This window comes from Ursus arctos, unplaced genomic scaffold (genome assembly GCF_023065955.2).
Source record: "Ursus arctos isolate Adak ecotype North America unplaced genomic scaffold, UrsArc2.0 scaffold_2, whole genome shotgun sequence".
NCBI lineage: Eukaryota > Metazoa > Chordata > Mammalia > Carnivora > Ursidae > Ursus > Ursus arctos.
The window spans coordinates 22,044,591-22,057,425 of NW_026622874.1; the positions used below are offsets into that span (position 1 = coordinate 22,044,591).

At 38.5% G+C, this 12,835-nt stretch overlaps 1 protein-coding gene across 2 annotated transcripts in view; it reads left to right on the forward strand.

Moving 5' to 3' along the window:
* Window positions 1-588: 588 nt before the first annotated feature.
* The window catches only part of EDEM3 (ER degradation enhancing alpha-mannosidase like protein 3), a 66,759-nt gene continuing 54,512 nt past the window's right edge, over window positions 589-12,835 (forward strand). For both annotated transcript variants that reach the window (XM_026509215.4, XM_026509216.4), the window contains exons 1-2: window positions 589-989; window positions 5,529-5,574. In XM_026509215.4, the coding sequence (XP_026365000.1) occupies window positions 829-989; window positions 5,529-5,574 (207 nt within the window). In that variant the 5' untranslated portion in view covers window positions 589-828. The remainder of the gene's footprint in view (window positions 990-5,528; window positions 5,575-12,835) is intronic.

A 12,835-nucleotide genomic window follows, 5' to 3' on the forward strand; every position in this document is an offset into this window, starting at 1 on the left:
TGCGTCAAAGGTCAAGTCATTTTTGCTGTTACCGTTTTGTAATCTCCCTGAGAGCAGAAGACAACCCCAACACTAGTCCCTAAAGGGTGTAGCACGGAGCTGGGGACGTGTGAGCCTCATTCGGCCAGCCCTCGGGGAAACGTCAAGCACAGGAAGAGGGATAAATATTTGACAGATTCCCCGGGACTCTGCAGCTGACAACCCCGGAGGAAGGACGGGCTGCAAGACGCAGCGGCAAGCGGCAAGCGGGATCTCAGGCACCGCCCGTGACTCTCGGACGACCACACGTCCCAGGGTGCAGTGCGCCCACCCTGGGTGGAAATTTAGCCAGGCGGAGTCGGATTGTGAGCCCGCCGAGGGAAGCAGTGCACGCTGGGACTTGTAGTCTTCGGATCGCAAGTTCACGGGTCGGAGGAGGGCCGAAGCCTGAGGTCCCTCCCCAGTCCCGCCTTTTGTCCACGTCTCACTTCTCCCGACCAATGCCTTCTCCTTTCCCCGGAGCCAGCCCCTCTCCAATCCTGTCCCCATTGGTCCTGAGCCTCAACGCCTTGGGCCCTACCCGGAAGTAGCGTTGGGGGAGGTGGTTTCCTAGACTACGACACCGGAAAGCTGGGGGAGGTGCTCGGGGCTGCTGAGGGCGGAGGGCGGTGGCAGCGCTGGCGCTGGGGACCGGCTCGGTGGTTTCGGGAAGCCGATCGGCGACGGCTGCCGCTCGCGGAGCTCCGCATCCCGCCCTCGGCACGGCTCACAGCCCCCTTGCCACCAGCGTCCTGCAATGTGTCCCACCGGCCGGGCGTAGCCGCTGCGCGTGCGCGGAACCGTGGGGCCATGAGCGAAGCCGGCGGCGGCCGGGGCTGTGGGTCCTCGGTCCCCCAGCGAGCGCCATGGAGCCTGGTGGCGGCGACGGCTGCGTTCTGCCTGGTGTCGGCCACGTCCGTGTGGACGGCGGGGGCCGCGCCCATGAGTAGGGAGGAGAGACAGAAGCTTGGGTAAGGATGCCTGGCAGCCTCGGGTGGGTTTCCTCAGGAGGCGGATCACAGGCGAGGTGCCTGTCATTGCGACCCGAGCGCACAGTGGCCTCCCCTGTCGCGATTGGGATGGCTTTTGCCCCGCGAGGACCCTGCCAGGGAGGACAGGGTCCGGGAAGGTGGGGGCCGTCGCCTGCAGTGCGACCTCGGGGGACCGTCGGGGTGTCGCCTGGGCCGTCGGTGACATGTGCAGGCTCCTTGAGGCCATCCGCCGTGTGTCAACGCAGCTGCCATGTCAGTGGCCCGTGAAGGGGGCTACAGCCCGTGCCACTACGCGTCAGAGTCCTACTGTTGTCTTTAGTCGGGGACATGGTTAGATTTCTCGCACAAATGAGCTCCCAGCTGGGAAAATGTTGCTGATCTCACAGTAGTTAAGGAAATAGTCTTTACACCTGTTACGGAAAAGGGGGCGTTCATTGGAATTTGAACTTTATACATTTACCGTTTCCTTGCGATGTTTTCTTGCACGGCATTTTCTAATAGAACAACATTTAATGGTATTATTCAGAAGCCTCAATTAAGTATATCTGTTCACTTTACTCAAAGTAGTTTTAGCAATTTTCAAAGTGTCATAAAATTATCAGTTATATTTACAGTATTTCATTGGGAGTCAATATTCCTAATATATGCTAGGTCCCACAAATGAGTAAGAAAAAAGCCAAGAACCAGTAAGAAAATGAGCAGAGCATTAAGAGTTAATTCACACAAGAGGAAATGCAAATGGTCAATAAACATGAAAAGTTACTCAACCTCTTAAATGTGAGAGATGCAGATTAAAACAATGAGATAGCTGTTTTTGCCATCAGATTAATAAGTACAGGGGCGCCTGGCTGGTTCAGTCAGTAGAGCCTATGACTCTTGATCTCAGGGTTGTAAATTCGAGCCCCATGTTGGGTGTAGAGATGACTTAAAAATAAAATCTTAGAAAAGATTAGTAAGTACAAAACACAGAGTACTGACTAGCCGAAGTGTGAGAAAAGACTTGGTGGGAGTGTAAATTGCTGTAATGTACTGACAGGATCTCCTAAAATTTAAATTGTGTGTACTCTTTGATTCATTAATCCTGTCTCAGGGAATCAATCCTACAGAAATAAAAGCACTATTGATGTAGAGATAGGTGTACAAGGATGTGCATTTTGAAAGAATGGAACTGTTCTTGGAGCATCCGTATTACGGAACAATATTCAGACATTAGGGAGGAGGTAGATCATTGGAAGGCTATCCAGGATATATTCCCAAGACAAAAAAAAGAAAAAAAAGGAAGTTGTAGGATAATATGTTTGGTGCCATCCCTCCTCCTCCTCCTCCTCCTTTTTTTTTTTTTTTTTTTTTAAGATTTTTATTTATTTGAGAGCTAGCATGAGCAGGGGGAGGGACAGAGGGAAAAGCAGGCTCCATGCTGATCAGGGAGTGAGAGTGGGGCTCCATCCCAGGACTCCAGGATCATGACCTGAGCTGAAGGCAGACGCTTCACTGACTGAGCCACCCAGGTGCCCCACCATCCCATGTTTAAAAGCAGAAAAGAAATTGTCGAAGCTCAGAAAAGCATGGAAAGATGATCACCCCCTGGGTTAGGATAGAGGTGAGCTGGAACCATCAGGTTTTATTTTACATACTTCCTTATTGTTTAAATCATTGCAAGAGTATTGTATTAGTTTTTAAATAAGGTAACGATAAAAGATGCCTGATGGAAAAAAAAAATAAGCTACCAAAACAAAATTATCGGTAAACTGTTTAATAAGTATCTTAAATTTTCTCTATGAATTTAATTTGTCATTGATAACTGTTTGAATGAATGCTCTGCTCTGTGCCAGGAACTTTTAATATGTTATCTCTCTAATCCTCCCTGTTAATGAGGTGGAGGTGGTCCCCATTATGCAGGTGAGGAAATTGAGACTCGAGGTTAACTTGTTCAAACTCAGAGCTAGTCAGTGGTGGAGTCAGTATTCAAAACCAGGTCTGTATGACCTCAGAGCCGATGTTCTCTTCGCTATGTTGCACTTCTTAAGACTTGGAAAGAGAAGCTTCAAGTCTGTTAAGGATAGAAAGTATCTTATTTGACTACCACTCCTCTTCCCCCCCTTTTTTTTATTAAAAATTTTTATTTGAAGAAAAGTCATTAGTTAAGTCATTTTTGACCAAAGTTAATTTTTAACTGGAAAAGTTTAACCAAAGTGGCTTGAAATGTCAGCTTAAATTTTGAGAGTAAGGGTCTGGAGCTATAAACCACAAATACACAATTGCTTGACTGCTTTCCCCTTTGGGAATTTTCGGGAAACTGAACTCTGATTCATTAGGTTTACCTGTGTGATTTAAAAAAAAAAAAAAATCCAAATAATGATTTATGATAAAAAGCCTAAAATGCCCCATCCCTTTTCCTATCCCCCGAAACCAAACTGATGATAAAGACTGGAATTATCACAAGTTTTAAGCAGTTGCTCAGTTGCTTGCAGTTTGTAGTTTATGGAATGTTTTCCTTGGTCATATGTAGTCTTACCCTTCCTGGAATACATTGTTTTTTGCTTTTGTGGTTTAAATGTTACAGCAGTTGTTAATGTTATCTTTTCATTTAAAAAGAAATATAAAGCAATCCAGTTTCTGTAGGACATTGACAGGCAATGTGTTTTAGAAAAAGCTGACTTATAAAAATTATTTTAAGATAATTAAAAAGACATAATTTTTGAACTATGGATCTGATTTCCAATACATTTCTGTTCACTTGTTGAATAGAAATAAAACCATCATAGAGACATTTTTTTCTGTTTAATAGAGTAAGCTACCGTTCTGTATTTAAATATGACTGTGAGGACTTACATGTTTAACTAGAGAAAGTGCTCAACTGGATATTAAATTATCTCCACTTTGAAGTATGTGTTGTGAAATTTGATGATCATGTGCTTCAAAAATGTAAGGATTGGAAAATAATGTGTCCTCGTACACAATCTTGATTTATTCGTACTCATGGAAATTGAATGCTTATGAAGTTTGGGTTAACAAGTTAAGGCTTAGTCTACTAGGCACTGCCATTTCCAGTTAAAGGAATTCCTATTTCTTGGCAATAATCTTGTGTTGATTCTATTTCGGTGAAAGAAAAAAGAATTTCCATATTCCATTTATTGATATCAGTGCTTGAAAAGAAAATTTTAACATTGTTTTTGGTTGTTCATTAGCTAATTTGAGAGATATTTATCATCTGCAATATAATAAATGTGTGGAAGAATTAAGAAACTCCATAGTTTTCTGAGATAACTTGATCCGTATTCTATCATATATGTACACATGTAAAGAATTAATGTTTTAGCAAAGTGACAAGATCTTGTTTATTATTTTAAAATGATTATTCATAAAAAGTTTGTCAGGACTTAATTTATTCAGTTTACAAGTTTGAATGTACTTGATTTTAATGGTCATCATAGCCAGGATCTGGAAATTAGTTCTTTTCTTTCTGCTAGCTTTATTATTACTAGTATTTAATCATCCATGATTGCAGTTTTTAAAATGACAACTGCAGTATAACAGGAAGTAAAATAAAATTATACCCAGGCATTTTCTCTAACACTTTCTTCAATTCTTGCTATTAGTGACTGGAACTTTGGGAACAATAGTAAGTGTTAATAGAAGATTATTGAACTATTTTTCCCTTGCTAGCTATTGAGATATTTGGCCTTGTCTAACCATAACATTAACTTTGTAGTTTTTTGTATAGTCCTCAAGCCCCCAAACTTGAGAGTGTTGAACTGAAAGACCGATTCGTTGGTTCAGACAATACAGATTTTGACTTAGTAAATCTGCTGTGGGAATCAGAAATCTCCATTTTAAATAGTCATCTTGGGGATTTTAAGAAACAGAGATAGCCAAAACATACAAATCTCTTCTCATTTTAGAGATGAATATTATTTATTTGACTTTTGACAGTTTTTTAAAGGAGAAGAGAATACATCATAAAATCATAAAATGTATCTTTTGAAAGTGTGAACAAATATGTATTAATAGATATGTGTTAAGCTAGGCATTAGGGATTTTATTTAAAATGAAAGAAGCTTGTTAGAGTATTGTTATTTTGTATCATTACATACCCACCCTTCTGTTGATAGAATATGTAATATAAGCAATAAACAGTAATAATAATTACTTCTTTTGGGCTTCTCCAGCTATATTCTTCCTTTTAACACAGATATGTTGAATAATTTTCTTAAGAGGTAATTGGCTTTCAGCATCAGATTTCCTTCTCTCTGCATGGCATGCATCATTTATCAATTTTCTTGGGAAACATAAGGTGAATTTTACATAAATTGCTAGGAATAGTAAAAGTTTGGCCCAGCTGTATGTGGTTAATGAAGACTTGTGTACTAACACTGGTATATTTCTTGACCCTGTTTATGTCTTTTCTAACTAATCTTTTCTTTTGTTTTTTTATTGGTGTATGTTTATCAAGGAGCATTCACTTTTTTAGAAAAACAAGTACTTAACTTTTTTCCATTTCTGTTCTTTTAATATTAGGAATCAAGTACTGGAAATGTTTGATCATGCTTATGGTAACTATATGGTAAGTAGAAGCCTTGTCTTTACACATCATTTATGTGAGCGGGTTGTTATATAAACATAGTCAGCTGCAGATTTGGAAACCTGAATTAATAGCACTTTTTTTTTTTTTTTTTTTAATGGAAGTTTTTAAAAAAAACAGTGCAAGTGTAAGCCAACAGAGTGTTTCTGGTAATTGGTTCTTAAAGGAGTTTATTGGATAGCTACGAAATTTGCCTTAGATCACGGAACTTTGTATTTAAGTAGTTTCCTTTGATGCTGTCAGCAATGTGAGTGGTTTAGATAGCTAGATATTGTGGATGTACATGAATAAGGTGTTGTCTCCAGCCTTTGGGGAAATTATTCTCTTAATTAAAAAAACTTTACAATACTGCTTTATATACTCTACGAAGAAAACCGTTGCTGAACAGAGACAAAATGTGACCTAGTTTCTATCCAAGTTATGTCCTCATAGTGGGCTTTGATTTGAATATATTCTGCTTCTTAGATACACTGATCTGTATTGTTTTAAAATGTCGTACTGTTCACTTGGGATGAAATAGCAGCTTCAGTTTTGCAAGATGAAAAAGGTATGGAGATCTCTTGCTCAACAGTGAATATACTTAATGCTGCTGAATTTAAAAATGTTAAAAATGGTTAATTTTATGTTACATGTTTTTTACCACAATTAAAAATTAATCCCCCCATAGTACATAGTAGGGCTGGGGTGTTGTAGCTGCCCTCTATTTCTCCCTGCCTCATGCCCCTTAATAAAATGATCTTAGACTTCAGGAAAAAAATGTTTAATTTCTAAAAAGATGAACTAGCAGCAAATTTTAGAGTTCAAAGAAAATTTTCTGTGTAAATTTCTGTAATTTTGAAAAGAGTAATCAAATTATTCTGAGAATTCTTAATGAATTTTAAAATATGTTTTTACATTTTAAAATATGTTTTTAGTTTTTTACATTTTAAAATGTTTTTACATTTTAAAATGTGTCAGCAGATTTTCTTTTATGATGAAAGCCTATAAAATATAGTTGGGAAAAGTTTGGCAGAGAACTAACTTTAATTGGTTCTGCTTTAAGTATATTTTTACTGATTCTGTGAATCCATTTTTCATTATATATTACCCAAATATCTTCATATATTAACATCTTTATAAACATCTAAATACATTCACATTTTATGCATTCTTATACTGTTTTTTTTTTTTTAAAGATTTTATTTATTTATTCGACAGAGATAGAGACAGCCAGCGAGAGAGGGAACACAAGCAGGAGTGGAAGAGGAAGAAGCAGGCTCATAGCAGAGGAGCCTGATGTGGGGCTCGATCCCATAATGCCAGGATCACGCCCTGAGCCGAAGGCAGATGCTTAACCGCTGTGCCACCCAGGCGCCCCCTCTTATACTGTTTTTTAAGATTTTTAAAAAATTTAACGCAGAGCGAGTGAGAGAGAAAATGAGTGTGGTGGGGGGGGAGAGGGCAAAGGGAGAGGGAGATGCAGACTCCCTGCTGAGCAGGGAGCCCGACTCAGGGCTCAATCCCAGGACCCTGAGATCATGACCTGAGTTAAGCAGATGCTTAACTGGCTGAGCCTCCGAGGCACCCCACATTTTTGTATTGTTTGAACATGTTTGATAATTCTTGTTCCTCCTTATATTTCGTATTTCTAAGAATCTATATTGAGTTCTTAATGTTTTTAGAAAATAATGGTAATGAAGCTTGGGGTATTTTTAACCATATTGAAAACACAGGTTTAAATTCATTTCTAAAGACTTTGGCCATTCCCTTAATAGTTCTTTCAAAATTATTTATCTCTGGTTAGTTAATTCCATTTGGGCCAAGCATAATTGAACAAATGTAGGCTAATAGTTTTGTGGTGGCCAAGTGGATCCATGCTATATCCTCAAACCTTAGTTATCTCATAAATACATACTTTCACTTGCAAAGTTGAATAAAAGGGTATATAGCTGGATCAGTTCAGTATATTTCACCGTGAATAGGATCCTCCCTTTATAAAGCGCAGTATTTTAATTAATTAATTAATTTTAAAAGATTTTATTCATTTGAGAGAGAGAAAGGTGGGAGAGGGACAAAGGGAGACAGAGAAATAGACTCCCTGCTGAGCAGGGAGCTGGACTCGGGGCTCGATCCCAGGACCCTGGGATCATAACCTGAGCCAAAGGCAGACGCTTAACCAACTGAGCCACTCAGGCACCCCTAAAACACAGTATTTTTAATATCTCTTCTCTTTTTAGGTAAACAGCAGAAAGTTCTATCAGTACATTTTTTCCTATTATAGAATGCACTTAGTAAATGGATTTACGACAGAGCAGGTGCTGAGAACAGCTCTCAGAGGACTTCCTGGTCCAGTTCCTATTTATTGGCCCCTGACTGGGAAACTTTGTATTACACCTCCCTACCTGTAAGATTGAAAGGAAAGGGTATTTCAACCCCGAAGACTGGGAACTTCTGGAATTAACACTGCCCTTCATTTTCCCAGTGGATCCACACCCATCTGCAGTCCACTGCAATTCATATTTTTAAACATTCAACTATTTTACAACAGAAGTGACTCTTGCAATGTACTTGTGCTCAGTTTATGTGAAGATTGTAACCCAATATTTAGTCTAGAATTCTCACTTCCCTTTTTCAAGTTCAAAACTAACCTGAAACAGTTCTAAAATATTAAGCAGAGACCAGGTGCTCTGTATTTGTTATTTGAAGTCACTTGAAAATTTTTTCTAGTTTTAATACTCAGAAACAGTATTAGCTTGCTGTAGAGCAAAAGTGTATAGGTTTTGGAGTTAGATGGGTTTGAGTTCAAATTCTGTCTTGTTTATTAAATAGCTTGGACCCTAAATAGATCATTTAACCCCTCTGAGCACTATCTGATGTAGATTAGGCATAATTGTAAAGGGCTATTGTAGCTTGTAAGATTGTTGAAAACAGGGATCATTTTATTTATTTTATTTTTTATTTTTAAAAGACTTTATATTTGTCAGAAAGAGAGAGTGTGTACAAGCAGGGGGAGCAGCAGGCAGAGGGAGAAGCAGGCTCCCTGCTGAGCAAGGAGCCCGATGCAGGAGGGACTCGATCCCAGGACCCTGAGATCGTGACCTGAGCTGAAGGCAGATGCTTAACCGACTGAGCCACCCAGGTGTCCCGAGAACAGGGATCATTTTATTTAATTTTTAATAAATTCATCTTTTATATATCTTGTGCCCAAAATCATGCCTGGTGCACAAACACTTATTAAATTTTTTTAAAGAGGGGCACCTGGGTGGCTCAGTTGGTTAAGCGTCCGACTCTTGATTTCAGCTCAGGTCGTGATCTCAGGATCCTGAGATTGAGCCCTGCGTGGGGCTCTGTGCTGAGTGTGTGGCCTGCTTAAGATTCTCTTCCCGCTCTGTCTCAACCCCTCCCCCTGCTTGTGCTCTCTCTCTGTCTCTTGAAATAAATAAAATCTTTTAAAAAAACATTTTTTTTAAAGTACTGAATTGAGTTCTTGTGAAGATGTAATCAAATAGTGATTTTTTTTTGCATTTGATTATTATGATGTATCTTTGCCTTTTAAATTCAAAGAAATCATTTAACAAACTTCATGAAAGATACAAGTTCATGGTGAGTTTTGGGGATCTGTAAGTTGGCTTCTTTTGTTGTAGTCGGTTGTCTACCATGCTGAAATGTAAATATCTGGCACATGGTGGGTGTTTAATAAATGTTGAAAGCTTTTCATTTCTCACTAGTCCTTCTTAATATTACTCTCCATTCTAGTGTACATTTAGAGCAATTCCTTTAACTTTCTTGGTTCCGAGGAGAACAATGGTTTTCCAAAAATGGCAATATAATATTAAGAGCAAGCAAGAAGTCTGGAAATGGAACAGGACACCCTGAGCTAGCTGTGCCACCTACCAGCTGGGTTGCAATGAGAAAGTTACCTAATCTCCCTGAGCATGTTTCCTCATCTCTCTAAAGTGGTTTGCCTGCCCCACGCTGCTGTTGAAGGATTGAACAAGTTGATATAATTCAAGTGCGTGAAACTAGTGTCCAGCAAATAGGAAGCACAGTGTAAGAGTTTACGGCTCCTGTCACTACTATTGTCATGATTCGTTCTCTGCCTGAGATTGAAGTTGCGCTCCTAAACTTCATCTAGGCTTTTAACTCCTTGGATTGTACATACAACCTCTTTAAAACACATTCCTTTCTGTTCTAGGCATGTGTACCCTTTGAGGTTATTTTTTCTCCTTACCTTTTTTTTTTTTTTTTTTGATTCTCCAAGTTCTGTAAATGCTACTTTTCAATAACAATACCCTGCCAGCTTTAGGTAGGGCACTACAACCCTGCCATCCTTTGTTATATCCAGGAATTTTCTGATTTTATCAATTATTGGCTTAACTATTAATATTATAACAACTATGTTTGACAAATCTCTACCCTAGATCAGACTGCAATTTATCCACAGTAAATGGCACAGATGGCTTTCTTTTTCCCTCAAATAACATGAAATTAGATGTTTGTTTTGGCAGTTCTTGTGTGGCCTTATTTAACCTCAGACCATAGCCACTTTAGCGCTTCTGTTAGTATGTTTTTAGTATTTGTGCTGAGGTTACTTTGCAGATTAATTTAGATGACAAAATGACATGTATTTAGGCCACCAAATGCAGAACCGTTTTGGATCTGCACTTCCTGACCTAATATTTGTCTCCCAGTGTTTTTCCTGTTACTGTAAACAACTCAAACTGTTATAAGCAGAAACTGTTAAGGTAGAGCATTAAACAAAAGAGTTGGTAAGCACAGTTTCTTTTACCTAGTAGAATCATACCTACTAACCACTTTTGAGCCTGATTTTGTGAGAGCACAGTTCAAAGAAACAGTAGATTAGTCCTTATCATTCAAATCAAGGGAAAATGTAACTTGCTTATAGATTTATAGATTTATGTAAGTTTTCTTAGAAGTACTTTCTTTCCCCTAATGTTACTTTCTTTGAACATTTTTTATTGTGGTTAAAAAAAAAATATATATATATATATAATTTATCATTTTAACCATTTTTAAATGAACATTTCTGTGGCATTAAGTATATTCACCATGTTGGGCAACCATCACCGTCCAGCTCCAGAACTTTTTCATATTCCCCATTTGAAACTCTGTACCTAATGTTTTCTTTTTGATTGTTCATCAGAAAGTAATTTTGGGGGTGCCTGGGTGGCTCAGTCTGTCAAGCGTCTGCCTTCAGCTCAGGTCATGCTCCCAGGGTCCTGGAATCGAGCCCCACGCCGGGCTCCTTGCTCAGCGGGGAGCCTGCTTCTCCCTCTCCCTTTGCCCCTCTCTCTGCTCATGTTCTATGTCTCTTCTCTGTCTCTCTCTCTCTCAAATAAATAAATAAAATCTTTAAAAAAAAAGTAATTCTGTAAATAAATTACTTAAAAGTGGTACTAATGGCTGGGAGGAGGAAAGTTATACATTTCTATGTGTCTTTTTTTGTGTGGATCAGTGTGGGACTACCTTTTGTTACCCAGTGTTTCCTTGGCCTGTACTTTTAGAGCATCCTCAAACTTTGCCAAAATGGCATAAATTCTGTAGTAGCCTCTGGCAATTTTTTATTATCACACTCTGATACTCTATATAGGATTTTAACTCAGTAGAAAAAGTTTTTCTATTTAATTAGGTATAACTTATAGACAAAAAAATTTTTAATTTTGAGTGCATGATTCTGAGTCTTCACAGTTGTTTACATTTGTTCAAGTACCACCACAGTCATGACATACTTTTCCATCAAAATGCTTCCTCATGCTCCGTAGCAGTCAGTTCCTTTTCCCTACTTCTGACCCCTGGCAACCATTGTAATCTGCTTTGGCACTATAGTTTTTCCTTTTTAAGATTTCATATAAATGGCATCATACAGTATGTAGACTTTTGATTCCGATTCTTTTGTTTAACATGATGGTTTTGAGATTTTAGCCATGTTGTTGGATATATTGTAGTTCCTATTTATTGCTTAGTAGTATTCAGTTGATTTGATAGAACACAGTTTGCTTATCCATTCAGTAATTGAAAAGTATTTGGCTCATTTCTGGTCTTTGGCTATCATTAAAAAGACTGCTGTGAAAATTTTCTGTGAATGGAAATTTTTATGTGGACATACATTTTCATATATTTCCCAACTAGGAATGGGATTGTTAGGTTATATGGGAAGGATAAGTTTAACTTTATAAGAAGCTGCAAAACTTCCCTAAAGTATCTGTAACATTTTGTATTCTTCACCAGCAATGTATAAGAGTTTCAGTTACGCTACATCTTCTCCAGTACTTGGTATTTTCAGTCTTTTTAATTTTAGCTGTTCTAATGGATATGTAGTGACATTTTGTTGTGACTTTAATTTGACTTTTCCCAATAACCAGTGATGTTGAAAATTTTTCTGTGTGCTTAGTATATCTTTTTTTTTTTTTTTTTTTTTTTTTTTTAGTGAAGCCTGCTCAGATCTCTTGTCTATTTTAAAATCAGTTCATTTATCCTGTTATTGCTGAGTCATAAGAGTTATATATTCTGGATGTCAGTCCTTTATCACATATGTCACTTAAGAGTTGTATATTCTGGATATCAGTCCTTTATCACATGTATCACATCACAGATATATTCTCCCTGTCTGTGCTTTGCCATTTAATTTTCTTAACAATGTCTTTTTTTTTTTTTTAAAGATTTGATTTTATTTATTCGACAGAGTTAGAGACAGCCAGCGAGAGAGGGAAACAAGCAGGGGGAGTGGGAGAGGAAGAAGCAGGCTCATAGCGGAGGAGCCTGATGTGGGGCTCAATCCCAGAATGCCGGGATCACGCCCTGAGCCGAAGGCAGACGTTTAACCACTGTGCCACCCAGGCGCCCCTTTAACAATGTCTTTTGAAGGCAAATGTTTTAAATCATGATCAAATCCAATTTATCCTTTTTTATGATTCCTATCTTTTATATACTACCTAAAAAATATTTCCCTAGCCCAGGCCGCAAAGATTTTCTTGTCTTCTTCTAGGTGTTTTATAATTTTAGCCTGTTCATTTAGATCTATCACTCATTTTGTGTTAATGTTTGTATATAGAATGAGGTGAGGGTTGATTTATATTTTTTTCTATGTGGATATCCAGCTATTCCAGCACTCTTTGTTGAAAAGAGTATCCTTTTACCACTGAATTACTTTGGTATCTGTGTAAAATTAGTTAACCGTTTATGCATGGGCCTGTTTCTAGACATTTTTTTTTTCCCCATTGATCTGTATGTCTATATGTATACT